The 27,347-nt window shown below is 43.3% G+C and overlaps 1 protein-coding gene across 1 annotated transcript in view; it reads right to left on the reverse strand.

Moving 5' to 3' along the window:
- FRAS1 (Fraser extracellular matrix complex subunit 1) overlaps nucleotides 1-27,347 on the reverse strand; it is a 466,232-nt gene that overhangs the window by 8,829 nt on the left and 430,056 nt on the right. The window contains exons 64-71 of the mRNA XM_014544766.1: nucleotides 25,094-25,326; nucleotides 22,883-23,043; nucleotides 20,289-20,503; nucleotides 17,386-17,536; nucleotides 15,676-15,783; nucleotides 14,309-14,468; nucleotides 6,352-6,468; nucleotides 856-1,022 (exon numbers count right to left, since the gene is read on the reverse strand). Of these exons, the coding sequence (XP_014400252.1) occupies nucleotides 856-1,022; nucleotides 6,352-6,468; nucleotides 14,309-14,468; nucleotides 15,676-15,783; nucleotides 17,386-17,536; nucleotides 20,289-20,503; nucleotides 22,883-23,043; nucleotides 25,094-25,326 (1,312 nt within the window). The remainder of the gene's footprint in view (nucleotides 1-855; nucleotides 1,023-6,351; nucleotides 6,469-14,308; nucleotides 14,469-15,675; nucleotides 15,784-17,385; nucleotides 17,537-20,288; nucleotides 20,504-22,882; nucleotides 23,044-25,093; nucleotides 25,327-27,347) is intronic.

Genomic DNA, 27,347 nt, shown 5'->3' on the forward strand with positions numbered 1-27,347 from the left:
TCCCCATGCACAAATTTTGTGCACTGAGCCTCTAGTATATATTATAAAATATTAAAAATGTGACAAGCACTATAAAAACTGGAGTGTTCTGTGAAAGTGCAAACTATGAAGGTCTCTGTTAGACTGTCCAGTGTGGTCAGGGAAAGGCTTATTGAGAAGATCAACATGTAAGTAGAGACCCGAAGGAAGAGAGAGAGCTAGCCTTTTGAAAAGTCAAGGGAACCATGTGTGGGCCAAGGAGGGGGCAGAGGAACCATTACAAGCAGAGAAAGCATGATGGAGAGCACATATATGTTTGGCATATCTTTGAGGCTGGCAGGCAGTGGGGGTCATACTGCAATCTCTCTGAGGAACTGAGAGATAAAGCAACCTGCCCAGAGTCAGTGTGTTAGAATCTGGTTGGAAACTCCAGTCTTCTTACCACTCAGACAAGTGCTTTCCCACAGTGCCACACTGCCAATGACTATACTGCCAAGTGTGTGATCTTATTGTGAAACTAGAGGCCTGGAGGATGAATTCTTGCATGGGTGGGGTCCAGCTGAGGCCGATCAGAAGCAGGGCTGGCTGGGGGGAGGGGCCACAGGCTGTTGGCCAGCTGGCCCAGCCACTCCCAGTTGAACTCCTGGTCAAGGGGACAATTTGCATATTAGCCTTTTATTATATAGGATGACATGAAGGAAGAACACGGGTCTGTTCCTTTGACTACATGCTGGCTGCACAGGCATCCACCCTGAGGGAATCTTCACTGGCAAGTTGACTGAAAGCTGATGAGCAGAGATGCTGGTCCAGGGGTTTACTTGAAAACTTCTCGCATTCAGACACGGTCTCTTTGTGCAGGCGAAGGGAACAACTCACCTTTTGAGAAGGCTCCTTTGTAATCCATTTCTGCCAGTGACATATCAGATGTGTTGGGATCCATCAGAAACACCTTCTCATTATTGCAGAGCTGAAATTCAGTATTGAGAGAATACACAACTGGCACAGGGCGGTTGGTCTGCTGGAACGCAATGGGTATCAGGAATCTAAAAGTGGGAGAAGAAACAAGAGCTCCTTGAAAGCAGGTCAACTTTGCAAAGGTCATTGGAGCTGTCCTCCCCTCCCTACCCTTCTCAGGATTATGAACAGTGCTTTGTTGCAGGTGCTAAATATTTACTGAATGAAGAGGTGTGTATAGGAGAGGAACTTGATTCGTTTTCTTTCATAGTACTGATCATGGTTTAACATTTTGGTGAAATGTGTCACTATCTGACTGAAATCTACTTCATGGCCCATATCTATTTGCTCACCATTGTATCTTCAATGCTAGCCAAGCTCCAGATTCACATATTTGTTACAGAGTAGCGCATGCGTGATGATTTTAACGCTTTACTCTTCCAATAGAGCCCATCTGACTACTCCTTACTTTTATCGAAGGTACTCCAGTGGGTAGATTTGAAAGGGTTGGAGAAGGAACTTGGGGTATAGGAGACACCCACACAAGCCAGGGCTGCCCCTACTTCAACAGCTTTGCTATAACCATAAGTTGCACTAAGAGCTCATATATCTGACTCAGGGAAACCATTTTTTCTTGTTAGTAGTGGCATTACCAGAATCCACATAGTGCCAGGGACATAGGACACTCAATAAATCTTAATTGATTAAACAGAAGGAACGATGGACTCGCGATGGTGATGATGACGATGATTTATAAGGTTAGAATGTTTGACAGAGCTCACAAAATTAGACATAATATGAAACACAATTCTTTTGAATGAAGTCTGAGTTCCCTGAGTCTGTCTTGATTGTTTTTGTGTTATACTTCTATTGCATCCACATAGAGCCATAGAGATGATCAACAGCAAGGTGAGGCCCAAGGAGAAAGTCACTCTGGGAATAATGGGGAAGGATTTCCAACCCCGAAGCCTCAGTATACTCAACAACACCCTCCCCTGCAGCCTCCCTCACCCACACGGCGCTGAGCCTGCAGACAGGCTGGTGTCTTTCTGCTCCTTTTGCCATTTTCACACCAGAGTTCCTGTCTTGTTTTACACACAAAAAAAATCCAGCACCTACCCTGGAGAAAGAGTTCTTTCACATATACACTAAAAGACACATATCATATCCTTTGTAATAGAGAGAATATGGAATTACAAGCCAAATAGAGTGGTAAACAAGTTATGGGATATTCCTACAATGAATACCTTAATGCAATGAAAACCAAACCACAGCTACATGAACTAACACAAATGTAGATTCACTTATGAATCAACATATGATTCACTGAGCCAAAAAAAAAAAGCTGCAAAGAGAATTCATGCAGTCTGAAGTTATTTATTTTTTTATTATTTATGTATTTATATATATTTTGAGAGAGAGAAAAAGAGAAAAAAACATGTCGATGTGAGAAACTTCCATCACTTGCCTCCTGCCTATGCCCCGACTAGAGATAGAACCCACAACCTGGGTATGTGCCGAAGATGCTCCAACCAACTGAGCCACATTAGCCAGGGCTGAAATTTTTATATAGAGTTTAAAAAACCACACACACATCAGGTAAAACCACATAAAAGTAAATATGAGGTGAACCATGAAAACCAGAGAAGAGAAATACAGCCTCAGGCTAGCAGTTACCTTAGGGGGAGGGGGTGGGAGTGCAGTTGGAAGGGGCACTGAGGGTATTTAAAAGGTACTGGTAATGCTCTATTTCTTTTTTCTTTCTTTGACTCCATTTGTTACAAAAATGGAAAAAACAGTGTCAATCTTGTGGGGGAATCACTGTAGTGAGAATTAAACGTGAAGAGCTTAGTGCAGGCCCACCACCTAGTCCACACTCCACACATGGTCATTAATGTCACTGGTAGTTAGTATCATTCATTTTATTATCCGTATCACAGCCCAGGGGATATTCAATTCATTGCAGTTGCAATTCACATCAGGTAATGTTCTATTTCTTGAGGTTTTATACATGTTCTATATATGGTGTTCTGAGTATCTAAAACATTTCACAATTTAAAAACTTTAATATATGAGTAAGATTCCCCAGCATTTGTCACGTTTGCCCTTTATTGCAGCCAACTACCACTTTCCTGGTCACCTTCCCACCGACATTTGGCTGACTATGTGCTCTCTAGCATCGCTCCTGGTGATTTCAGTTTCCAAATGGATGAACCATCTAACGTCCCAGCCTCCCAGTTCCTGATGTCCTCACCTCCAAAGAGCTTGATCCATTTATGTGTTAGTATATCGGTATTTTGTTCCTGTTATTACTGAGCTTGTTCTTTGAAGACACCCATGCTTCACAGTCCTACTATGCACCACCTCCAAAATCTCATTTTCAAACTCCTCACTTCTCTAACTAGCACCTCCTATCTTTCCTGCTCTCCTCTTCTTCTACACACCCTCACTAATCCTGAAACCACACCGAGACCTCCCTGACCACTTTCACCAGGGTGCAGGGGAACTAGAACTCTGACATACCCATGAGGGAAATGGACACATATTGTTACATATTTGCAAACATTTCGGGAAAAGTGTGGCAGTTCCTTAAAAAGTTAAACATTCATGATCCAGCCATTCCATTCCTAGGTATTTACACAAGAAAATAAAAAGCATATGTCCATATAAAGGCATATACATAAATATCCATTGCAGCTTTATTTATCATTGCCACAACGTGGAAACAACCCAAATGTCCATCAACCCATAAATCGACAAACAAATTGTAGCATATCCATGCCATGGAATACAATCCAGTAATAACAGGAACAAAATACCGATATACTAACACATGAATGGATCAAAACAATCATGCTGAGGGAAAGAAGCCAGAGAGAAAGAATGTGTACTGTATGGTGGCATTTATATAGCTTTCTAGAAATATAAACTAATCTGTAGGGACAGAAAACAGGTCAGTGGGTACCTAGGATAAGGAATGGTTAGGTGTTGGGAAGCATGAGACTTGGTTGGAAAGTTTGTAAGGAAGACATTCTTAGAAAAGGGAAGTGTGCGGAAGGCCGCCTGCCCTGTTTATCGGGATTCCAACTTAGGGGAGTGCTGAAGGCGGTGCCCCTAATTATTCCTTGACCTTTCCAAACAAGTCTGTGTACATGCAGACCCCCGGGTGTTTACTGGAATCCTTATGCTTAACCTTTGGGTTTCCTCGCTTAAAGGACATTACAAACACATGTGTCCTCCCAAAATTACTTACCCTACTGATTGTATCTAAAAGATAAACTTTATCTCAAACTGCTGCTACAATAAAAGCCTAATGAGGCAGGCAAACGAGGCTGCTTGGTTCCGTTAGCCAGGCAGTCCCTTAGCCCTCTCTTTCACAGCAAACATTGTGTGGGAGTAATTCATTCATCCCTTGCTCAGGGTCTGCTGGTCAGCCCCGGCAGTTAGGGTGGGATGGGAGGGAAGGATTACAAAGAAGTATGAAGAAACTTTTGGAGGAAATAGGTATATTTACTATCTTAACTGTGGTGAGGTGTTACAAGTGTATGTATAATTGACCTTGAACAATGTGGGGAGCGGTGCTAACACCTGCCCAGTCGAAAATGTGCATATAACTTTTGACTCCCCCAAAACTTTACTAATAGCATACCGTTAACTGGAAGTCTTACTGATAACATAAACAATTAACATGTATTTTGTACATTTTATATATTATATACACTATTCTTACAACAAAGCAAGGTGGAGAAAGAAAAAGTCAGTAAGAGGATCATATGAGAAAATACCTCCTCCTCTCTCCCCAAACCTCAGAGCACCTCATGGAGAAAATAGATCCAATCAAATGTGTACTTTGTCCTCCTTACCCTCCCAAACCACGAATCCCCCTCCACCTGTCTCTGAGGACTGCCTGCCTTCCTCTTTCTGCTTCTAGCGAAGGCCAGCCCTGTCCTGGTTCTGCCCCTACCTTACTCCAGGACCTGGCTCTGCAGATTTCCCCCTCTCACAGCACCATCAAATTCCCCACCACAGACTGATAGGGTTATTCTTACCAACATACAAACATCCTGAAATACTTTTCAACCCAAAACACAAATAAAACCTCCATTGACACCTCATGTTTCTAGCTACTGCCTCTATCCTCTGCTGTCCTTTACTCACTGTTTTTCCCTGTTGTCCCCACGTTGTTGCCTCTCCCTTGAACCCACTCCAATCAGGCCTTATTTCCCTTAGTCCACCAGACCTGCCTTGTCATCAATGACTTCCACATCACCAAATCCAATGGCCAGCTCAGTCTCTTAATTTGAAAACCATTCCAAATTGTCTCCTCTTAGTAATAATGTCAAATTCTGTCCTCAGCATCTTTTCTTAGAAATGTTTCTAATTCACTTTGCTCCGCTCTTAGAAAGGGGGCATTGGGTGATAACCTGCCTGAGAGCAGAGGTTCCTCTAATCCCTGCTAGAATGTTCAAGTCCAGGCCAGAGCGAAGCACATAATAAGAGCTGAGTAAGTACTGGTTGAATGAATGAACATAGATATGACTCAGTCTCAGGTCTGAGGTGGGTATGAGCTGATGCATAGTTGATTCTCTTTATTTGTGGTAATAATGGTCTGTAAAGTCACAGTGAACACTGAGTTAGTGAACACTGACCCTGCTCCTGGGGGGAATACAGGACAGAGTTCCTGCAACCTTGGGCCCAATATGGTCATCAACTGATTAACAGCCGACTTGTCTTATGCGTGTTTCTGCTTAAAGACATCTTAGTACATATTGTTGATTCACTGACATAGAACTCACGGCACCAGCACTGAAAGTCACACCTGACATCCCCAAGGCACACAGCCTTCCTGCACTTAGGATCACCGGACGGCCCTTCTGCACTCTACTTGAGAGCCATTTTAAGTGTTTTGTTTTGTTTTTTAAATATATTTTTATTGATTTCAGAGAGGAAGGGAGAGAGAGAAACATCAATGATGAGAGAGAATCATTGATCGGCTGCCTCCTGCACACCCTCTACTGGGGATGGAGCCTGCAACCAAGCATGTGCCCTGACTGGGAATCGAATTGCGACCTTCTGGTTCATAGGGCAATGCTCAACCATTGAGCATTGCCAGCCGGGCAGGAGACATTTTAAACAAAGAAATCACCCATGAAAAGGACAAAAATTCAAACATGGCACTAAACAGACTGTGAGAAGGACACCTGTTTGCAGTATGGGAGCTGAAACATGTCAGCGGGCCACTGCTTGCTCAGCCTGAGCTGGGAATGTGTGTCAGGGGACTCGACATTTTGCCACTGTGCATGTTCTTAAATACCATGAAAGCACCCTCACCTCCCGCCAAATTGGTTTTGGGATTACAAATAACTGTTATCCAGTAGGCAAATTCATTAACAATGAAGATCGACACTATTTCCCTACCTTTCCGGGGCATGTGCGGTACAGGCCAAAGGCTTCTCTCCTGGGTCAACCCACGGCTGTGTGGGCTGCACGGTGCAAGGGATCAGGAAGATGGTGTACTCCCCCGAGTAGTCCTTCCTGGAAACACGCAGAGCAGACTGCCGTTAGAGGGAATAATTGACCGATTGCTCACGCAGAAACAGTTTCAGATGGTAAGAACTTTGAGTCTGCAAACACAATTTTTTAAAAAGTCATCACTGATCATTCTAATCTTCAGAGTATCAGCCAGCTGCTAAATAGAGCTACTTTAATCTATTCAAGTCCTTTTCATGAGGAAAGCTAGAAAGACACACTGTTTATAAAAACCTAACAGGCTTAGGTGAAGACGAAGTAGAACTGGCCACTTCCTGTAGATTCCCTAAACTTGTTGGACAATTTCTGTTTATGTTTCCTGTTGACTGACAATCCTATTCAATGAACGCATCCTCAACTGCATAAGCTTTATTTATTAACATATAACCATGTCGGCTGCTGCTCTCATGGAAGAGGTAGCAAATGCCTACCCTCCAGAGGAAGCCCCGAACTCCATCTCATTAACATCCAATCCTCTCCCAAACTACAGCCTCATCACTTTCTGAAGATGGAGAACAATATCACTTCTCATAGGAGACTACTCGCTGGGAATGGCCCTGTTTACAGTGGGGCACAGGATTCTGCAGGTCACGACATGGAGGGCATGGGCATTTGCACCCTCGCCTACTTCATTTCCCACACTTGCCATAGAGTAATAGTCCAGCCCTAGCAGGTTGCCTCGAAGGCAGCCAGACATCCAGAAGCTTCCGGGAGATTCTTCAAGGGGCTTGGGAGGCTGCCATCCATTGACAGAAGAGTGCAGGCCTGTGAATCTTAATTTAGACTGCTGGGCGCAATCTGCAAACGGTCCTCACAGCCACGTGTTTATTCTTTTTTTTTGGTTGATTTTTCTTTGTTTTTTTTTTTTAATTAAATCTTTATTGTTCAGATTATTACATTAGTTACTCTTTTTTCCCACCATAACTCCCCTCCACCCGGTTCCAACTCCACCCTCTGCCCTCACTCCCAACCCACTGTCCTCATCCATAGGTGCACGATTATTGTCTAATCTCTTCACTCACCCCCACACCCCTTTCTCCCCGCCCCCCCAGAATAGTCAGTCCATTCCCTTTCTATGTCCCTGATTCTATTACAATCACCAGTTCATCAGATTATTTATTCACTTGATTTTTAGATTCACTTGTTGATAGATGTGTATTTGTTGTTCATAATTTGTATCTTTACCTTTTTCTTCTTCTTCCTCTTCTTACAGGATACCTTTCAGCATTTCATATAATACTGGTTTGGTGGTGATGAACTCCTTTAGCTTTTTCTTATCTGTGAAGCTCTTTATCTGGCCTTCACTTCTGAATGATAGCTTTGCTGGATAAAGTAGTCTTGGTTGTAGGTTCTTGGTATTCATCCCTTTGAATATTTCTTGCCACTCCCTTCTGGCCTGCCAAGTTTCTGTTGAGAAATCAGCTGACAGTCGTATGGGTATTCCCTTGTAGGTAATTGAGTCTCTTTCTCTTGCTGCTTTTAGGATTCTCTCTTTGTCTTTTGCTCTTGGCATTTTAATTATGATGTGTCTTGGGGTGGTCCTCTTTGGATTCCTTTTGTTTGGGGTTCTCTGCGCTTCCTGGATTTGGAAGTCTATTCCTTTCACCAGGTAGGGGAAGTTTTCTGTCATTATTTCTTCAAATAGGTTTTCAATATCTTGCTCTCTCTCATCTTCTGGCACCCTTGTAATTCAGATGTTGGTACGCTTGAAGCTGTCCCAGAGGCTCCTTACACTATCTTCGTATTTTTGGATTCTTTTTTCATTTTGCTTTTCCGGTTGGGTGTTTTTTGCTTCTTCGTATTTCAAATCTTTGACTTGATCCTTGCAACCCTCTCGTCTGCTGTTGGGAGTCTGTATAATATTCTTTATTTCAGTCAGTGTATGCTTAATTTCTAGTTGGTCCTTTATCACAACATCGAGGGTCTCATTAGATTTCTTGAGGATCTCACTACATTTATCGGTGGTCTCACCAGTCTTTTCGAGGGCCTTACTCAATTTATCGGCGGCTTCTAAACAGTTCTTTAAGGACCTTAAAAGTGTGGTTTTGAACTCTATATCCAACAGTTTGCTTTCCTCCAATTCTGTCGTTTGTGTCCTGTTTCTTTGTCTCGGCATTTTTTTATGCTTCGCTGTGTCGATAGAGTGCCTTTCTGTGCTACGTGTCCCAAATACCTGAGGTAAACACTCTTGGTGCCCCCCCTTGTGGGCTTTGTGCACAGTCTTGTAGTTAAGCCTTGATTGTTGTAGTTATCACTGTGAGGAATTGACCGCCAGGCCAATTGGCTGTGAGAATCAGCTGTATCTGCGGTGGGAGAACTTCTGTGCTGGAGACACCCCTCTGGGGCTAGACTTACTTCGATGGGGCTTTGGTGCTCACTGAGTCTGCCCCCTGAGTGTGTCTTTTATGGTTCCACGGAGCTGCAAACTGGATGGTCCCACTCTGACCTCTGGGCTTCCTGGCTCCTGGATCTCTAGGGAGGTGCTAATCTAGCCTTTGCCTGAGGCTATCCAGCAAAAGCCTCCCTGCAGGGCTTGGGCGGGGCGGGTCCCACAGGATCAACAGGGCGGGGTTAGCAATTATGGCTGCTCTCAGTCTTGCCCTCAGAGGCTCTGCTTCTCAGTGTCCCAGTAATCGCTGCAAGCCCCACGGAGAGAAAGCTGTCCTAGGGTTCTGAGCGATGCCAGACAGTCCCGCTTCTCCCGTATGAGTCTGGGTCCTTAGAGACTCGCCCGGAACTGGAGCTCAGAGCCTGAGACTCCCTCCCGATTGAAAACGACAACCGTGCCCTCAGCCTCCAGCCTGCTCCGAATGCACTCCGCACCTTAGTATTTTACTTCAGCACTGCGCCTCTTCTGAGCCTCGTATGCTTTTCTCTTTCCTCCTAGTTGTAGAACTTCCACTCAGCCAGCCTTCCTGTGGTTCTGGAAGATGTCCGTTCCGTCTTTTAGTTGTATTTTTGAAGTGGTTGTTCGAGGCAGCAAACTCCCGTGTTTACCTATGCCGCCATCTTGGTTTTTCCGTGTTTATTCTTTCACCGTTTCTTTTGTATTCTTTATATCTATTTAGTACTGAAGTGCTAGCAAAGATTTGGAAATAACTAACTAACTAACTAAATAAATAAATAAAACTTTTATAGGTCATCCTGGGATCAGATCAGTGGAATGGGCCTGGGTAGAACACGGGAGACAGTCTAACCAGGGCTTGGCTTTGCCTCTGCTTTGGTTGTATGATTTTATTTATTTATTTATTTTTATTATAAATTTTCACCAGAATAAATTTTTCCATTGACTTTTTTAGAGAGAGTGGGAGCGGGGAGAGATAAGGAAACAGTGATGTGAGAGAGAAACATTGATTGGTTGCCTCCCACATGGGCCCTAACTGGTGTGAGATCAAGACTGAAACTGAGGTACGTGTCCTTGACTGGAATTGAACCTGAGTCCCTTGGGTCCTCGGCCTATGCTCTAGTCACTGAGCAAAACCAGCTTGGGCTGAATGTTTGTTTTTTAAATATTTTATTTTATTGATTTTACAGAAAGAGGAAGGGGAAGGGATAGAGAGATAGAAACACCAATGAGACAGAAATCATCTATTAGCTGCCTCCTGCACACCCCCTACTGGGGATAGAGCCTGCAACCTGGGCATGTCCCCTGACCAGGAATCAAATCATGTTCAGCCATGAACCACACTAGCCAGGCTGCTCATATGATTTTAGACAAACCATGCAAATTTTCAGGGCTTAGTTTCTAGGGCCGTTCATGCCCTGCCCTGAAAATCTGTATGTCTGTATGTCCACAGTTTTCGCATCTTCCTGTAAAGCCTGGAGCAACAGAAAATGAAACTTTGTACACCATATTTGAAAGGCATGAAAATTGACATGTATAAGGTAAATAGCAACCCTTAATAGAAACGCCTAATTAGGCAGAACTCTACTTGCCTGACCCTGGCTTTCAAAAAGTCAGGCCAGACTTTTGCTCAAACCCTACAGTGGTTCACACTAAAAGCCAAAGTCCACACCCTGGCCTACAGGGCCCACCCCTGGCCCTACCCCATCTCCTTGCTTCTTTATTGCCATGACCCTCCTCTGCTCCAGCCACTCTGGGCTCCATGCTGTTCTGAGCATGTCAGAAATGCTGCCACCTCAGGGACTTTGTCTGAAACCTCTTCCCCAGATAATCTGCAGAGCAAGCCCCTTCCCTCCTTCAAGTCTCTGTTCAAATGCACCTCCTGTGAGGCCTACTCTGAACATCCTAATTAAAATGACATTATCCCCTTCTCCTGAGTCCCCTTACCCTGCTCTGTACCATTTATTTCCCACACCACTCACCACCTTCTAACATGTTAATACTTATATTTGTGTGTTATTCCTACTCTTGTGTCTTCTTACTCGCAGTGCTGCATGCAGGGATATTTATTTTGTTCACTGACACATAGCAAAGGCTTAATAAATATTGGTTAGACAAATGAATGCAGATAAATTGCATGTTCTCTCGGGCTCACAGCCCCACTTTTCCCCATCCTTAAATACCATTTAGGTTAATTTCTTCACTATCCTGACAATATGCCAAACACTGTCCTAAATGCAGGTCTTTAATCATACAGCTTTTTTTCCCTCCTTTGTAAAAACTAGACATTTCCCACATCTAAACCTGGAGTACCAGTTGGCCCACCTCCCCCAGGAAGCCATGCTCAGCTCCCAGCCTATCTTGGGCTCTCCATTCCCTGGACAACCATGGCCTTGGGCTTCAATGTTTCTCACTGTGCACAGAGCACAGAATTTGTGGTGTTTTTCTTCACTTTGAAATTTTTCTATATATTTTATCTCCTTACTGCAAATAGAATCTCCTACGGGATGTTTATTCAGGACCTACATGTGCTAAAACCTACAGTTCTGGGGACTCAAGAGAAAACAAACATGTCTTTTACCCTTGGGAAGCTCACTATCTAGTGGAAAATGAGAGTCTATTTAGACCATTATAATACAACTAGAGGCCTGGTGCATGAATTTGTGCACCAGTGGGGTCCCTGGTCCTGGCCTGTGGGATTGGGCCAAAACTGGCTCTCTGACATCCCCTGAGGGGTCCCGGATTGCGAGAGGGTGCATGCAGGGGAGGGATATGGGAGGTTGGCCAGCTGGGGAGGGACCATTGGAGGGCTCCAGGGCATGTCCGGCCCATCTCGCTCAGTCCCTATCGGCCGGACCCCAGCAGCAAGCTAACCTACCAGTCGGAGCGTCTGCCCCCTGGTGGTCAGTACACATCATAGCAAACAGTTGAGGGGCCTTAGCATATCACTGGCATATTATGCTTTGATTGGTTGAATGGCTGACAGGTCAACCAGACACTTAGCATATTAGGCTTTTATTATATAGGACTAGAGGCCCGGTGCACAAATTCGTGCACTGGTGGGGGGTTCCCTCAGCCTAGCCTGCACCCTCTCCAATCTGGGACCCCTCGGGGGATGTCCGACTGCCAGATAGGCCCGATCCCTGTGGGGGCGATTGGGCCTTCAGGGGAGGGGAGGTGGGGGGGACAGGCCTGTGGGATTGGGCCTAAACTGGCAGTCAGACATCCCTCTCACAATCTGGGACTGTTGACTCCCAACTGCTTCCCTGCCTGATTGCCCCTAACTGCTTCTGCCTGCCAACCTGATCACCCCTTAACCACTCCCCTGCCAGCCTGATCGATGCCTAACTCCTCCCCTGCCAGCCTGGTTGCCCCTAACTGCCCTCCCCTGCAGGCCTGGTCCCCCCCCCCCCAACTGCCCTTCCTCCCCTGCAGGCCATCTTGTGGTGGCCATCTTTTGACCACATGGGGGTGGCCATCTTGTGCGAGGGTGGGACGGTCAATTTTACCTCTTTATTGTATAGGATGAGCTGGGTCATAGTAGAAGCTGGAACAAAGTGGGAACAAGGGGGAGGAGCTTCTAGTACTGAAAGGGAGTCAGAAAAGGTGTCACAGAGGGTCAGCATTTGAGTTGTGGCTCAGAGGAGTTGGGGTTTTGTAAGAGGAAGGAAGTGGGAAAGGCAGAGGGAACTGCAGAGGCAGGGGGTAGAGATGGGCTGTGGGTTTAGGGCTTGGTGAGATATTGAATATGGTGAGAAGGCTGGATTTGAGATGAGGGTAGAAGGGAGAGGATGGCCTTGTACCTTTAAAGAGTTGGACTTTAGTAGGTGGTGGGGAGTCAGTAGAGGATTTAAAGAGGACAGTTTCTTGGCTATAAATTGGGACAAATTACATGCATAATCTCATGATAATGATTTCAAAGGAATCATTACACACAAAAATACCTGACACAAGACCAAAAGTTTATGGCCCTGGGTGGGTAGCTAAGTTGGTTAGAGCATCATCCCAATAAACACAAGGTTGTGGGTTCCATCCCCAGTCAGGATACATACAATGACCAACCAATGAATGCATAAATAAGTGGAACAACAAATCTCTCTCTCTCTCTCTCGTCCTCTCTCTCAAAAGACCAAAAGTTTATAATTAAAGAAATCTTTTTGAAAATAATTCTTAGGGCAATCTGACACTTCTTTTTAAAAAAAAATATTTTTATTGATTTCAGAGAGGAAATGAGAGGGAGAGAGAGATAGAAACATCAATGATGAGAGAGAATCATTGATTGGCTGCTTCCTGCACACCCCACACTGGGGATCGAGCCCGCAACCCAGGCATATGCCCTGACCGGGAATCGAACTGGTGACCTCCTGGTTCCTGGGTCAACGCTCAACCACTGAGCCACACCAGCTGGGCTGACACTTCTTAACTATAAAGCTAGAATAACATCTCCATGGCAAATATAGACCTTACTTTCACAGTCTATAACATGGGGATAATATTATTTAAGACAGATTCCTGGTTTCCCACTATTCTTTTTATGGTAATATTTTTAATTTTGATTTTCCTATTTTTCCCTTTTACAAATGAGATAATTTACTGTATCTATCCAATTTCTATTCTACCTCTGTGTTGGGTGTGGGAAGGAATACATATTGTTATTTATTTTATAGGGCATTGGGCCATAAGGAGTGACATGTGGACCTAATAATCAGGGATCCTGAATTGTCCCTGCCTGAGGCAATTGGAATGAAATTCCTTTTTTGCACTAAGGTTTTAGTTGGCATATTCCCCAGCTTCCCTTGCAGGCAGGAGAACCATACAATTAAATTCTAGCCAATGGAATGTGAGTGAAAGTCATGTATGCTCTGCCTGGTCTTACCCTTAGAATAAGGTGAGTACTTCCAATTTTTGTTTTGTTTTTCAGATCTGAGCTACATTTGCTTTCTTCTCTATTAGCCAATGTTGTTTCTATACATCCTCCTTTTAAAATAGAAATTAGATGATTGGATAAAAAAATGTAGTACATATCTACCATGGAATACTACTTAGCTAACCATAAGAAAAAATGAAATAGTGCCATTTGCAACGACATGGATGGACCTTGAGAATAACATGCTAAGCAAAATAAGTCAGACAGAAAAAGTCAAGAACCATATGATTTCACTCACATATGGGATATAAAACTGAAAGCAACAAATAAACAAACAAAAACTCACAGTCACAGACAATAGGTATAGTGGTTACCAGAGGGAGGGAGGGTGAGGGTAGGGTGGTAAAGGGAGCCAGAAAATGATTTGACTTTGGGTGGCGGGCACACAATACAACATACAGATCATGTACCATAGAAATGTACCTTGAAACCTATAATTTTATTAACCAATGTCACCTCAATGAATTTAAAAAGGAAGAAATCTAGCCTTTGAAGATAAGCCCTATTTCCCAAGCTCCTGAAAGGATCTGCAAACATGTCAGTCCTACCCGAGAGTGCCTCTACCCTGTATTCACCTGTTGTAAGAGCTTGTGGCTCTCCAGAGTTGGTAAGGAGAATCAAAGGTCTGAGCACTCCACAGTAGCTGCAGGCCAAATTCCATTCCTCCCAGGTGGTCTGGTGTCATTATGAAAGACTTCACATCTGGCAGGGTGTGGTGCTCCATCACAAACTGTCCTATTTAAAGGGAAAGCACATGCTTACTTGTGAGCTTTATTGTACTTACAGAGATGTCCTACACATCTTAGAACTGAATTAGTAGTCTTCAATCAAACAACTAAGGTAATATCCACCCTCTCGTCCTTAGAATACATTCTACACTGGTGGGGACAGCATAGCACCTCCCCTCAGTCCATCGTCCTACTTGTGATGGCCGTTATGATCATAGAGATTTATAATGATATGAATGTGCCTTGTGGAAATGGGGCTAATGAGTACATCCATAATAGAAGGGGTCCTTATGTGATAATCCATATTGAATAAACTTAGCATTGAATTCCAACCAACATGTTTCTTAACCATAGAAAGACCTCAGTGGTTTATAAATAGAAATACCAAATTTGGATTAAAAATATCTTATTTAGCACCACTCAAGTCATTGGTGGAGGGAGACAATTATAAATTTGATTAAAAAGGTAAATGTTACTCAGCAAGGCACCTCTATTCTTTAAAACTGCAGTCATATGGTGTCATGAATAAACAAAAGTAGGGAGACTATTCTAGATTAAAAGAAACTATATTAAAAGATATAACAATTAAAATGTAACATGAATCTTGATTGGATTCTTCCTTTTATATAAACAGATATAAAATAAATATAAACTCATATAAAAACAAGTAGAAAAGACATTTGGGGTACAATGGGAAAATATGAACAGGGACTTGATATTATTGGATCAAGTCAAATATCTTGGATGCAGTCATGCTATTCTGATGTGTAGGAGAATGTCCTTGTTCTCAGGAGAGGGCTGCTGAAGTACTTAGGGTAACCTGACATGCAGCCTGCGACAAAAAAATGTGTGTGCATGTTTGCATGTGCACACACACATAGCAAAAGGTTAACAACTACTGACTTTGCTTTTAATTGTTCTGGTCTTTAAACTTTTCTCTATATTCAAAATGTTTCTTAATAAAAAGTTGAGGGGAGCCCTGACCAGTGTGGCTCAATTGGTTGGGCATTGTCTGCTACCCTGAAAGGTTGCTGGTTCAATTCCCAGTAAGGGTTTCAGGCTTGATGCCCTGTAGGGGGTGTGCAGGAGGCAGCCGATAGACGTTTCTCTCCCTCTCTCTAAAAGTCAATGAAATTAAAAAAAACAAAACAAAAAACAGCACACAACTAAATAAAATAAAATAAAGTTGAGGAGAACAACAGCCCTGACATTACCTCTGAATTTGGCATGGGTCTTGAATTCAATGACGAGTCGGCCATCCTCTCGAATATAGATTCTTAATATCTGAAGCCTTGCAGAGAGCACGCTGTCTGTCTGGATTCCTAGGCAGGCAACCATACACAAAACATCCAAGTTAGGGTGTGGAGAAGACCTCCCAGACAGTAACTTACATGGAAGTTTTCCCAGTGACACCTCTAAGTAGACATACACAGTTTTTGAATGTAGCTTAAGGAAAAAATTATATATTCACATAAACATAGAATCTATTTAGAGACATTTGCCAATTAAATATCTCTAAACATCTGGACAGTTCATTCTACTTTGTTCTTTTCCACAGTTCCTGTAAGTGCCACTGGCCCAGATGCAGGGCCTCCAGCCTAGGGCTCAGAAAAAAGTGGTTCCTAAAACGTCTTATATCAGCTTTCCTCCAGGATGTGGTTACAACACATCTGCTTCACAGTATATTTTCTGTTCCCCACCGGGACACCTTTTAGGACTTAACAAAACCCTAAACAAAGTCTTGGTGCCTGTGCTCAGTATTCAGGCCAATGAAGAATTAAAGTTGAGCCGAGAAGGCCAGATACAATGGCATGACATGAGTAAGCTGTAGCTTCAGCAAGTGCAGCTGCAATCATGACACCAAGGAGTCCAGTTTGACCAAATATTAACGAGTAACCAAAGGAAGGGGAGAAAATGTTAAAGAAAACAAACCAAAGCTCAAGGACTTAACTAACCCAAAGTATGAAAACTTCCTGAAGTTATTTTCCTATGAAAAATACAATGGAAATAAATGATCTGAGCTTAAATCATTTAACAGAAGAAAGGACTATACTTTCCATGACTAGAAATGAGGCGCATGTAAAGAAAGCTTCTCAGATCTGTCTGTCTCAGATTCAGTAAAATCACCGCTGGGAAGGCCAGAGGGAGAATGAGAGCAGGAGAGGGAAGGGAAATGAATTGGGGGTAATTTTTGAAGTCTAGGACACTGAAAATGGGAAAAAGGCAAAAAATAACTGAGATCCACTGGAGTGAATGGAGGGGGGATCATGCAGTTTTAAGGGGCATTCATGTGGTGGCAGTGGGAGAAGGCGGGTGGGGCATGAGCTCCCAGCTGAGGGGCTGTCACCAATGCAAGCCTGAGGTGAAGGTCATTTTAAAAATTCAGCATTGAAATCCCTGAAGTAACAGTAGGATTAAAGTCTTTTTTTTTTTAACTTTTAAGAGTGCCACAAAAGAGCAAGCAAACTCTAAGCCAGACAAATAAAGTGAACTAAGTTGCTTTTGATATATTTTTCGATTTCCATGTATCTAATTTGAAGATTCCTCTTGCTCCTTAAATGTGAATCCCACCATTTTTTAGCAAATCCCACCATTATGCTCCAAAAGAACACACATTCCTTGGAGCCCCTAACGGGCAGTACAGGACCCATCTGTCACTTGCCATCCTCTACTCGGGGCCCCTCGCTGCCTGGGCCCAATTTCTCACCCCTGGAGGTCTTCCAGCATCAACATCAACATGGATGGACCTCCTTCTTTTTCAGGAACCACAGATCTACACTTCCCAGACTCCAGGCAGCCCTCCTTGGACTGGACATAGAACAACAGGATGAAGAATGCAGCGACTATTAAAAGTCGGTACTTATTTTTTCTTTGAATCTTGCTGGAGCATAAGGTAGGAACCGTGAAGGTGTCAATGGGCGTACCTGTTCTCCAGAGAACAGTGTCATAGAAGAAGGAAAACTCCATCTCGGTGTGGTGCTCCAAGGAGGCCCAGCCCCGGGGGGCCGTCACGTAGATGTACGACACATAGAGAGGCACGTGCACGGTCAGGAACGACTGGGCAGAGTCTCTCACCTGCCAAGCAAAGGGAGGTTATTTCTTCCCTGGGACAAAAGGGCAGACGGTCATCACATCTCAGCTCCATCTTCACTCCCTCCATCAGTCACTCACTCAATCACTATTAATCAAGTGCCCATGATTGTGGCAGGTACTAGGCTAGGAGCTGGGCCCTCAAAGTGGAAAAGCTAAATGACTGCCCTTACGGAACCTACAGTCTAGTAAGGAAGATACGTCAACTTAAAAAATAAATAAAGAGATGGAAGTGGCCAGGGTGCTTCTTACGTAGGGTAATCTGGGAAGGCTTTTCTGAGGAGGTGACACTTGGACAAAAACTCTTAACGAGCGAGAAGGAGTTTTGTTTCCCCTGTTCAATCACTGAAAGCCTTGGCTGAGACTTTACAGTTTCACAGTTATTCCTAAGGGGCTGAACACAGACCTAGGATGTACTGTCAATACACAGCAGCCCCTCACTGACCGTACTTTCCAGTGACCGTAGGAGAGCCTGAATTAACCCTACTCGGGAAGATGCCCAGGTCTGGATCCCGGGGATGAATGTGTGACTGACTTGGATGTTTCAGTGAGCACTCCCAACTCCTTTACAGGAAACTTACCAACGGCTCAGAGCTGCGTATGCTTGGACAATTTGCCATCTCATACAATGCTGTGTTGAAATAACTCTGAAAAGGCAGAACATCGTACTTCCTAAGGGAATTCCTGTTTTCATTTTACTATGCAATGAACAGAAACTGGATGGAGAGAGAACATGCGCAGAAGGCTTCACGTCGAGGCTAACTGTGTACATGTGTGTATGAGTGGGGAGTTGGTTTATTCATTTTAAAATGTTTTCTATTTTTCTTCATAAATACATCTTTCTTTTATAACAAAAAATTTAATCTAAAGCAATTTTATTTTTTTTCACTGGCCAAATACACTGTATTTCTTTTTTTAGGGTTGAAAATACAAATGTAGGGTGTTTCCATGAGTAAGTAAGGGAAAGAGCCAAATGCTTTATTATTTAGGACATCAATCTTTATTTTTCTAAAGTATTTTTTCATATTCAATGTTGTCAGGGATTTAAAATTTGGCACGAAATTTTCCCAAAGACTCTACTAATTCCATATTCGTTTAAAAATCTCTGATATTAGAATCTCCATAACTTCTTGAGTTGATGGGCAAAATTAATTTTTCCTCCTCTGTTTCTGTTTATTCTCCTTTAACCTTCATATTAATTAATAATTTTAAAAAAGAAAAACATCCCTGATAACTATTATTGTATACCTATTTTGTGCCAGATGTGTTAGATGTCTTCTAATATTGAGGTTATTAGTGACTATTTCAGAGGAGGTTCAGAGCGGTTATGTCTCATTCAAGCCTATTGATATTTGACAAAGATATGAAGTAGGGCTTGGTTCTAAGTTCTATAGTCTTTCTAACATATATCAGCTGTTTCAACTATTTGTAAAGAAACAGACAATGGCCCAGCCAGAGTGACTCAGTTGGTTGAGCATCATCCTGTGCACTGAAAGTTTGCTGGTTTGATTCCTGGTCAGGGCACATACCTGGGTTGTGGGTTTGATCCCCAGTTGGAGAGCATATGGAAGGCAACCAATCGATGTGTTTCTCTTTCTTTCTCTCTCCCTTCTTCCCTCTCTCTCTAAGCATGTCCTTGGGAGGATTAAAAAAAGAAAAAGAAAACAGACAATGATGAAGTATTTCTATGTATATATTATTTCTATGTTGGTTTAAGAAGTGGGACATATGAGATCCTTATCTTTGAGATTTTCAAGCATAGTCTGAACAAAATAGCCTGAAACATAATCAAAGTAAAATCATGGAGAATACTAACTTTTGAGGGGCCTGGGAGGAACCAATCATTCAGTTTTGCATTTTCCAAAGTGAATGGAGGGTATAGATTTGCAGTGATAAAAAGAAAACCTAAGCATGCCTTAAAATTCTACTCAGCAGAGGGCAGTCGTGTACACAAAATGAGTCAATCAAAATGAGAGGCATCACAAACAAAACAAATTTGATTCAAAGGCACTTTTCCAAAATGATTAGTCTAAGTCCCTCTACAAGTTCCCCCTGTTAGTGTGGTTAAACCTGATTTGAAATGAAGACCACATGTAATTTTCAGTTCATTGAGAAATACTTTAGAATTATTTTTCCCATGAGGATGCATTAGTCTAGTCCCTTTGATATAACTGCCCCCCAAGTGGCTTCTTGCTATAAAATTTTCTTTTGTCACTAATATTTAATGACTATTAAAAAGGGTCTATATTTACAAGGGTTGTCAGTTTTGAATAGATATAAAATCAAGGTGTTTTAAAAAATTATCTCTCCCTTAGTCTTAGGATGACAGTGTTCTACTTACCTGTCATTTTGACTCATTTCCCCAGGTGGGGAAGGGAACACTCTACCATAAAATATAAATCTTTTTGGCTTTCCAAAATATACCCAGAGGAAAAAAACACATATACTCCGAAAAGTAAGCATTAGATTTTTATATAAATGACTGTGCCAGACAGTAAGCTTTTTCCACATTAATTTGAACATTTTCCCTACCACGCTTCCAATTAGTAGATTTAGAGGACCCTCTGGCAGCACTACCGCTGAGGTCTCACTTGAGGGACTGTACAGACTCCCTTGGTTGGTTGGCCCCGTTCTGGGAGCCACTGGATGCAAAGTGTTAACTGAAGCGCTTTAGGACCAAACAGGTTTCACATGGCACCCAGTGCACAGCCTTCAGACAAGCCACCGGTGCACCCACCTGGAAGTCGGCAGTTACGAACCCCCCACAGACGTCGATTAACTCGGTCATGTCGTAATAGGCATCAAAGGTCCAGACACAGCTCTTCAGGTTGAGGTGTTTGTAGAGCTGGATGGTCTTGTGCTCCCGGACACTGGGGTCAAACTGGAAGGGGCGGTCATAGCCAGGCCCCATGGCCGTGCTGTCATAGACCTTGTCGTCTAGGAACCCTGCCTCTGTGGGGGACAGGGAACAAGAAACAGTAACCCAGTGTGCAGACTTGCCCCCGCTGGCTGCCCTGGAGCTGGGTGGGGAGAAGGGAGACGTTTCTCTGAGACTGATAGAGTTTTCCCTCCATCCGAGACTCTATTAATAGAGCAACCCAGGGCTCCCAACACACACAACAAGAAGTGGATGGGCATTGGTTAGCTGCCTGCTGCCTTGTGCTAGAGTGCCTGGGTTCACAGATGCCTCTAAGGGGCTGCAGGAACCTGGGAAGAAAAGGGGAACAAATGCTACCGGAAATGAAGACCTCAGCTCGGTGGCCCTGCTTATCTTGGAGAAGAAAACACATTGAAGCTTTGCCACACCCAGCAAGTCTGGTTCTGTGCTTCATAATCAGCCCTTGAAGACATGGGTTTACTATATGGATAATCTGTTGATGAGTTATTATTTTTCTAAGACCAATTTTTTAAGACTGATTTTTATAAAATAGCTTTTATGAAAAGCCAACAAACATCTGTCTATGCCTTCCCCACCCCACAAAGTTCCTGAACTCTTGGGAAAAAACACACAACTTAATTGTGTGTTAATGAGTAAATAGCTCGCTAATGATGCTTGACTAAAACTTCCCTGCCACAGGCAAAAATTATTGGATCAAATGCTGCCAAGCAACTGAACTACTTTAAATTAAGGAAGACCTTTATGCCATGGAGGGCTTAGACACAGATACAACTTCAGAATATTAGGGTTGAGATTTTTAGAGTACTAAAAGAACTCTAGTATTCTGCAAAAGTGGATGCATTTTTTCAGCACCCAACCGTCTGCCCCACGAGGACTAGGATCTCAATTCACACGTGTTGGATTTAATTATTTGAGTAGGAAGAGGTGCAAACTTTCAGCCTATGAACATAGTATGTTTCTTTCTCTAGCTCTGTATGTGGAGTGATTAAGCTTTCATGTATAGCTCAGTGACTTGGGAATAATTTACACTCAACTAATTTCTACTATATGAAGACCGTCACTATGCAAAGTGATGCTTAATGCATATGAAAGAGCATATGAATGCTTTTCTATCTTCAAAAACACTGTTAAATGACCCATTAGTGTGAAGGCAGGAAGAGCACATTTAGTGAGCACTTGCTAAAGTCAATGGGAAGGGACTGGATCCTTAGTAAAGTAATGTCTGCTGTGGAAGAGACACCACCCCAGCTGTCAGCTCCTTAGGGTCTGTGTCAGCCACAGAGCCACTCAGCCCGAGGCCACGCCCTGGCTGGGGCACCAGTATCCAGCGACTGAGCAAGGCGGTTAGAAGGTCTGTCTCTTGGGGCTGACAATAGGACAAGTCTGACTGGTGGGCTCTCTCCAAAGTTCCTGGGAGAGCTAGCTAGTCCAGGCCTCATCGGGCTGCATTGCAGCTGGACTTCTCCCTCTGTCCAGTCCTGCTTCCTCTCCTTCCCGTTCATCTTGGCCCCTGACTCCACTTCTGCTCCTGCTCCTGAAGAACCCATCCTAGAACAGGTAACATCTGCACGTGAGCTTCCTAAAGAGGCTGTGATAATGCGATTTATGGGCACAGATCATAACATGCTCACTTAGAGGGACGGGAAGGAACAAAAATGTACCATAGGTGGCGCTTTAAAAACTCCAGTGCATTTATGTGAGTCAGAGAAAGACAAATACCAAATGATTTCACTCGTTTGTGGAACCTAAAGAATAATACAAATGAACAAACAAAACAGAAACAGACTCCTAGATACCGGGAACAGACTGATGGTTGCCAGAGGGGAGGAGGCTTGGAGGACTGGGTGACAGGATTGAGAAGTACAGATTGGTAGTTACAAAATAGTCATGGGGATGTAAAGTACAGCATAGGGAATATAGCCAATGATATTGTAATAACTACGTATGGTGCCAGGTGGGTACTGGAAATATCAGGGGGAACACTTTGTAAAGTATATGATTGGCTAACCACTACGCTGTACATCTGGAACTAATACAAAATAATATTGACTGCAAACTAAATAAAAAAATAAGTGAATAAATAAATAAAAATGCTAATGCATTTAATCCTCACCTTCACTGGTATCAATTGTTTCCTCATGTTGTAGGTAAGAAAAGAATGGCTTGGGGAGGTCCAGCTATTTTTGTTCAGTTGTATAGGTAGTGGACTAAGGATGTGAATCTAAGTTGGTTTGATTCCAAAGTCCCTGGTTTTTCCTATTCATGTCCCTGTCTGAACTGCTTAGGTTCGGTTGCCTGTTAAGAAGGAAATCCACTAATCATGCGTGTCATGGGTCTGGGAGAACATGAAGAGCAGGGTTCACTCAGTTGCACCCCTGAGGGCCACTGCGCTGTGCGGGAGCGGGTGAACCAGCACGGAACGCATCCCTCACCTGAGATGCCTCTGAGATCGCGGGTGGTGACGAGATTGGAGCAGATGTGCTGGTGTCTGTAGATGGACTCGGATAACAGGAAATGCAGGTTGTGCAAGGGCATGGTGGAGATGAGGGGCAGCATTCCATCCTGGTGTGGGATCTGCACCGAAATGTGGATTCTAAGGGGGGAGAGGGCAGAACAAAGTGTTTAGGTGCATGCTATTAGCAGTTCACAGGGTACATTTCTTTCTCCAAACCCCCTTTGTCTTCACCAGTGAATTTCCCAATTTTTTTTTGTTTCCCAAAGCTTTCCATGTTGTAAGATTTCTCTCTGAACATGAGGGTCTGATGCACACGTGGGGTTGTTTTTTCTCCCAAGAGATCCTTCAGACTCAGGACTGATAGCAATCAAGAATTATAGATTTTTTTTTTGTTCAATACAAGAAAAGATAACATCACAACCACAAATTACTTTAACGCTTTCTTTTGCTTTGAATGGAAGCTTTGTTTCCTCATGAGCCAAAGCTGAGTGACAGCTATAGGTGCTGACGGCTATAGGCTTTCCTTCTGTCTCAGTGAGTGTGTGGGGGTTGGGTGGGGTCAACACTCATATTTCTTTAAAACATATGTTTTAAACATAATTTTTAAAATAAAAGACATCATTGAGCTCTTACACGCTAAGGCCAATATCTCTACCCAAGAAAATATCTTAGGAGCAGTAATATCCTACTCATCCCGTGCCTCCCCAGCTGAAAGACCTTCCGTCTCCTCAGTGGCCTCAGTGGGCAACACGCTCTCCTGAGATCTACATCCCCCAGCCTCTGAGTGCCTTTCCACCAGAAACTCTGTAACTTACTTATACTGGCTGCTATTTCTTGTATGTCTCCCTGCCTCCCCACTCTGAGGACCAGACCATTTCCTTCACTTCTTTTGTTTCTCTAGAGCACGTAGCATACAATTCTAAATAAAATATAAGCCTAATAAATATTGGTTGAGACTGCACCACAGTGGACCTGTACTTATAGGCTGTGTGTTTTTTTCATTGTACCAAGTTTAAATTTTTAGAATGTTTATTGAGGTGCATTTTGAGTTTTACAGCTTATCTCTCAGAGCAAAGACCCACATTTATAAGAGGAATTAGAATTCTGGGATATGAACAGGATGGCTCTTGGTCAGTAGTGCCCTGGGTACTTCTGTTATTGCTTTTTAACAAAGATAAATTTTATTCTGTTAGAACAAAAGAAGGATTTGCCTATTCTTAGCTATATATTCAAATATGTTTTTTTTCCATGCAAATGAGCCCCTTTCCCTGAACTCAGTTGCTCATAAAGGCACACATATAAACACTGTGAGGTTTAATGAATATGTACAACATACATAAATTCTTTTTCTTTATTTGCTATGCAAAAATGAAAGTATTCATCTTCCATAAAAATCAGGTGGCACAGGAAAACATAAAAGCACATATATCCTCTGGGGAAGCACTGTCCTAGGCACAGGGGATACAAAATAAACACTCATGGTCCCTGCCCTCACCATCCACTATCGCAGTGGTTCTCAACCTGTGGGTCTCGACCTCTTTGGGGGTCGAACGACCCTTAGGGGTCGCCTAAGACCATATCAGATATTTACATTACAATTCATAACAGTAGCAAATTTACAGTTATGAAGTAGCAATGAAAATAATTTTATGGTTGGGGGTCACCACAACATGAGGAACTGTACTAAAGGGTTGCGGCATTAGGAAGGTTGAGAACCACTGCACTATCGGGACAGAGAGGGAATGAATAGTGATAATGCTCGGAAAGAGGCACATGGGTGCCAGAAGAGCTGGAAGGAGGCTCTTTCCAAATGAAATTGGAGGAGATGATGAGAAGTTCTTAGAAGATATGCTCTGAGCTAAGTATAGTAGGACAACTAGATCTAACTACACTGCGTGGGAGGGGGTGGGGGTTGGAGTCAGGAGTAGCAGCATGGCGGGGCACGCCACCTAAAAGAGTTTGAAGCCCTGGGGAAGTTGCAGTGATTCTCCGTAGTGGACTGGCAGGTGAAAATGTCAAGGGGAGAGAAATGAGGCTAGGAGAGGCAAGGGGACAGAAAGTTTTTCTGAAGCATGCCTCACCACTACACCTGTTTTGCTGAAGCATCACTCATAGACCCGCCCTGCCTAGAGGACACACACAGAAGAGCCCTCCGCCCCGTCACTGTGGAAAGCACCACCAGCCTGACCTGTTCGGATGCTCCTTGTGTTTGACATCCAGGTATTTCAAGGTCGCGATGAAGGACTGGGCCTGGAAGCCTCTGGCTGTCCCCGCCACGACGGGGGTGTGGCAGATAGCACTGTCTGTCCCGATGGTAACAACGTTGCTCCTTAAGGGGGTCCCCACATGACCCACTTTGTCTACAGCCTTTGCCACACAACGCACATGGAACCTCCGGCTGAAGTAAATGCTATCCAGGACCTACCGGGAAGAATAAAACACCTCAGACAAGTGTACACTACTTAAACAACTCCTTCAACTGTATCTTCCGGATGATATGACACAAGTTCCTGGTAAAAGATAATCTGTGAAGACAATTCATCATCCATCCATCCACCCACCCACCACTCCAGTATGACTCTCTACCAGGAGCCAGGCACGATGGACAGATGGTGAGTACTTACAGCCTAATTCAGTAACACCACTCCAGTATGACTCTCTACCGGGGCCAGGCACTATGGACAGATGGTGAGTACTTACAGCCTAATTCAGTAAGTCAGACAATGAGCAAGTAGACAGATGTGGAGCAAGAGCCAGAGATGACTGGTTCCGAGTGCCATACTGTTCTCTTTACCTGTTAGGTTCTGCATAAGAACCTCTCAACAGGTTTTCAGCCCTTCTAGCAAGAGTCATTGGCCTCCAAGTCAAGTTTGTTTAAGGCTTGGTGCCTGGATACAGAGGAGAGATGCTTCCTTCTTAGGAGTTCTTAGTTTTCTTAGTTTTCTAATTCTTTCTCTCCTGCAACCCCCATCTAACGACCACACACATAGCTTAAAGCTGGGAACTTGGCTACTGACACCGACTGGCCTTTGAAGGTCGTCCTACAGATTCTTTCATGCTCCCAGACATACAGAAGCCACAGAGTGCTTAACTCCATCAACGCAGAGGCAGCGTGGTCACCAGGACTCTTAGGTTATGTGCGCATACAGATGGAGAAGCAAACAACAGGAATAATTAATTGGTAGTCTTGTGTGCCATAGACCTCCCACAAAGCAAACATACGAACTTATAAATTCTACCCATGAAAACAATTTTCACTGAAGTCTATTAAAAATTAAAGAAGATTTTCCCATTAAAAATTTTAATTAGCTGCCAACGCCTTATTTGTTTATTTATACATGGACTTAGTTCAGAAGGGATTTGAGGCAGCTTACCAAAATGCATAAAATACAAAGATATTAAATAAATAATTGAAGAAATAAAGATAGAGCAAAGGGAACTGGGGTAAAAGTATTAGTCACCAATTCGTTGCAAGAAGAAAAACTGAAATATAAAGTAAAATTACGAACTTGGTACCTGTTAAAAATATTTGGCTCAAATCAGAGCAAACTCCCTTCATGGTTTCGTTGAATGGAGAATTAGATACTTATGAAACAATACACTATAAAGGCTTGCCATTTAAAGTTCTTAATCATATAAAATATATTTTAAATTTGAGCTAGGTTATGTTGCAAATGACTTAACCTTCTAGCCTTTCTGAATAAGCTGTGCCAAAGCACTGGGCATCAATCACCTCACTTTATCCAAAGCCTCCCATCTATGTCTAATAGTTCTTCCACTAGTATCCCATTGAAGTGATGCACTTATTAAAGTGGGAACAAACTGTGGTTTGAATAGGAGAAACGAGAGAAATTCAGTCTGAAAGAAATTTCTAATTTCCCAGATAATTAAGTGCATGATTTCAGTACAAAATCATTGAGTGCTTACTATGTGCCAGATATGGGGCTGAGCCTGCACCCCACTGCTTCCAGCTCTCTCTCTGAAGAGATGAACTTGGCTGGTGCGATGAGCAGTCCCTGTTTTCTCAGCCTGGGAAACCATCTCTGTTCACCACTCTCTGGTGGTGACAGAGGTGTTGGTCTGGTCTCCTCTCTCTTTGAGGACAACAACTGCACTATGAACTTGCTTTCATGTTTTCCCACAAGACTTTGTACAATGCTGATCACTCAGTAAGAATTTTATGGAAGAAAAAAAAAGAATTTTATCTTTTTGTTTAATAACTGGTCCCTGCTGTGTGCCATGGATGTGTTGGCCACTTTGAAAAATACAAATGTGGTAGAACTCTTGGTCCATGTCTTTAGAGTTTATAGCCTACTTCAGTGGTCGGCAAACTGCAGCTCGCGTGCCACATGCGGCTCTTTGGCCCCTTGAGTGTGGCTCTTCCACAAAATACAGTGCGATTGAAACTTCGTGGCCCATGCGCAGAAGTCGGTATTTTGTGG

This window comes from Myotis brandtii, unplaced genomic scaffold (assembly GCF_000412655.1).
Source record: "Myotis brandtii unplaced genomic scaffold, ASM41265v1 scaffold111, whole genome shotgun sequence".
NCBI classification, from domain to species: domain Eukaryota; kingdom Metazoa; phylum Chordata; class Mammalia; order Chiroptera; family Vespertilionidae; genus Myotis; species Myotis brandtii.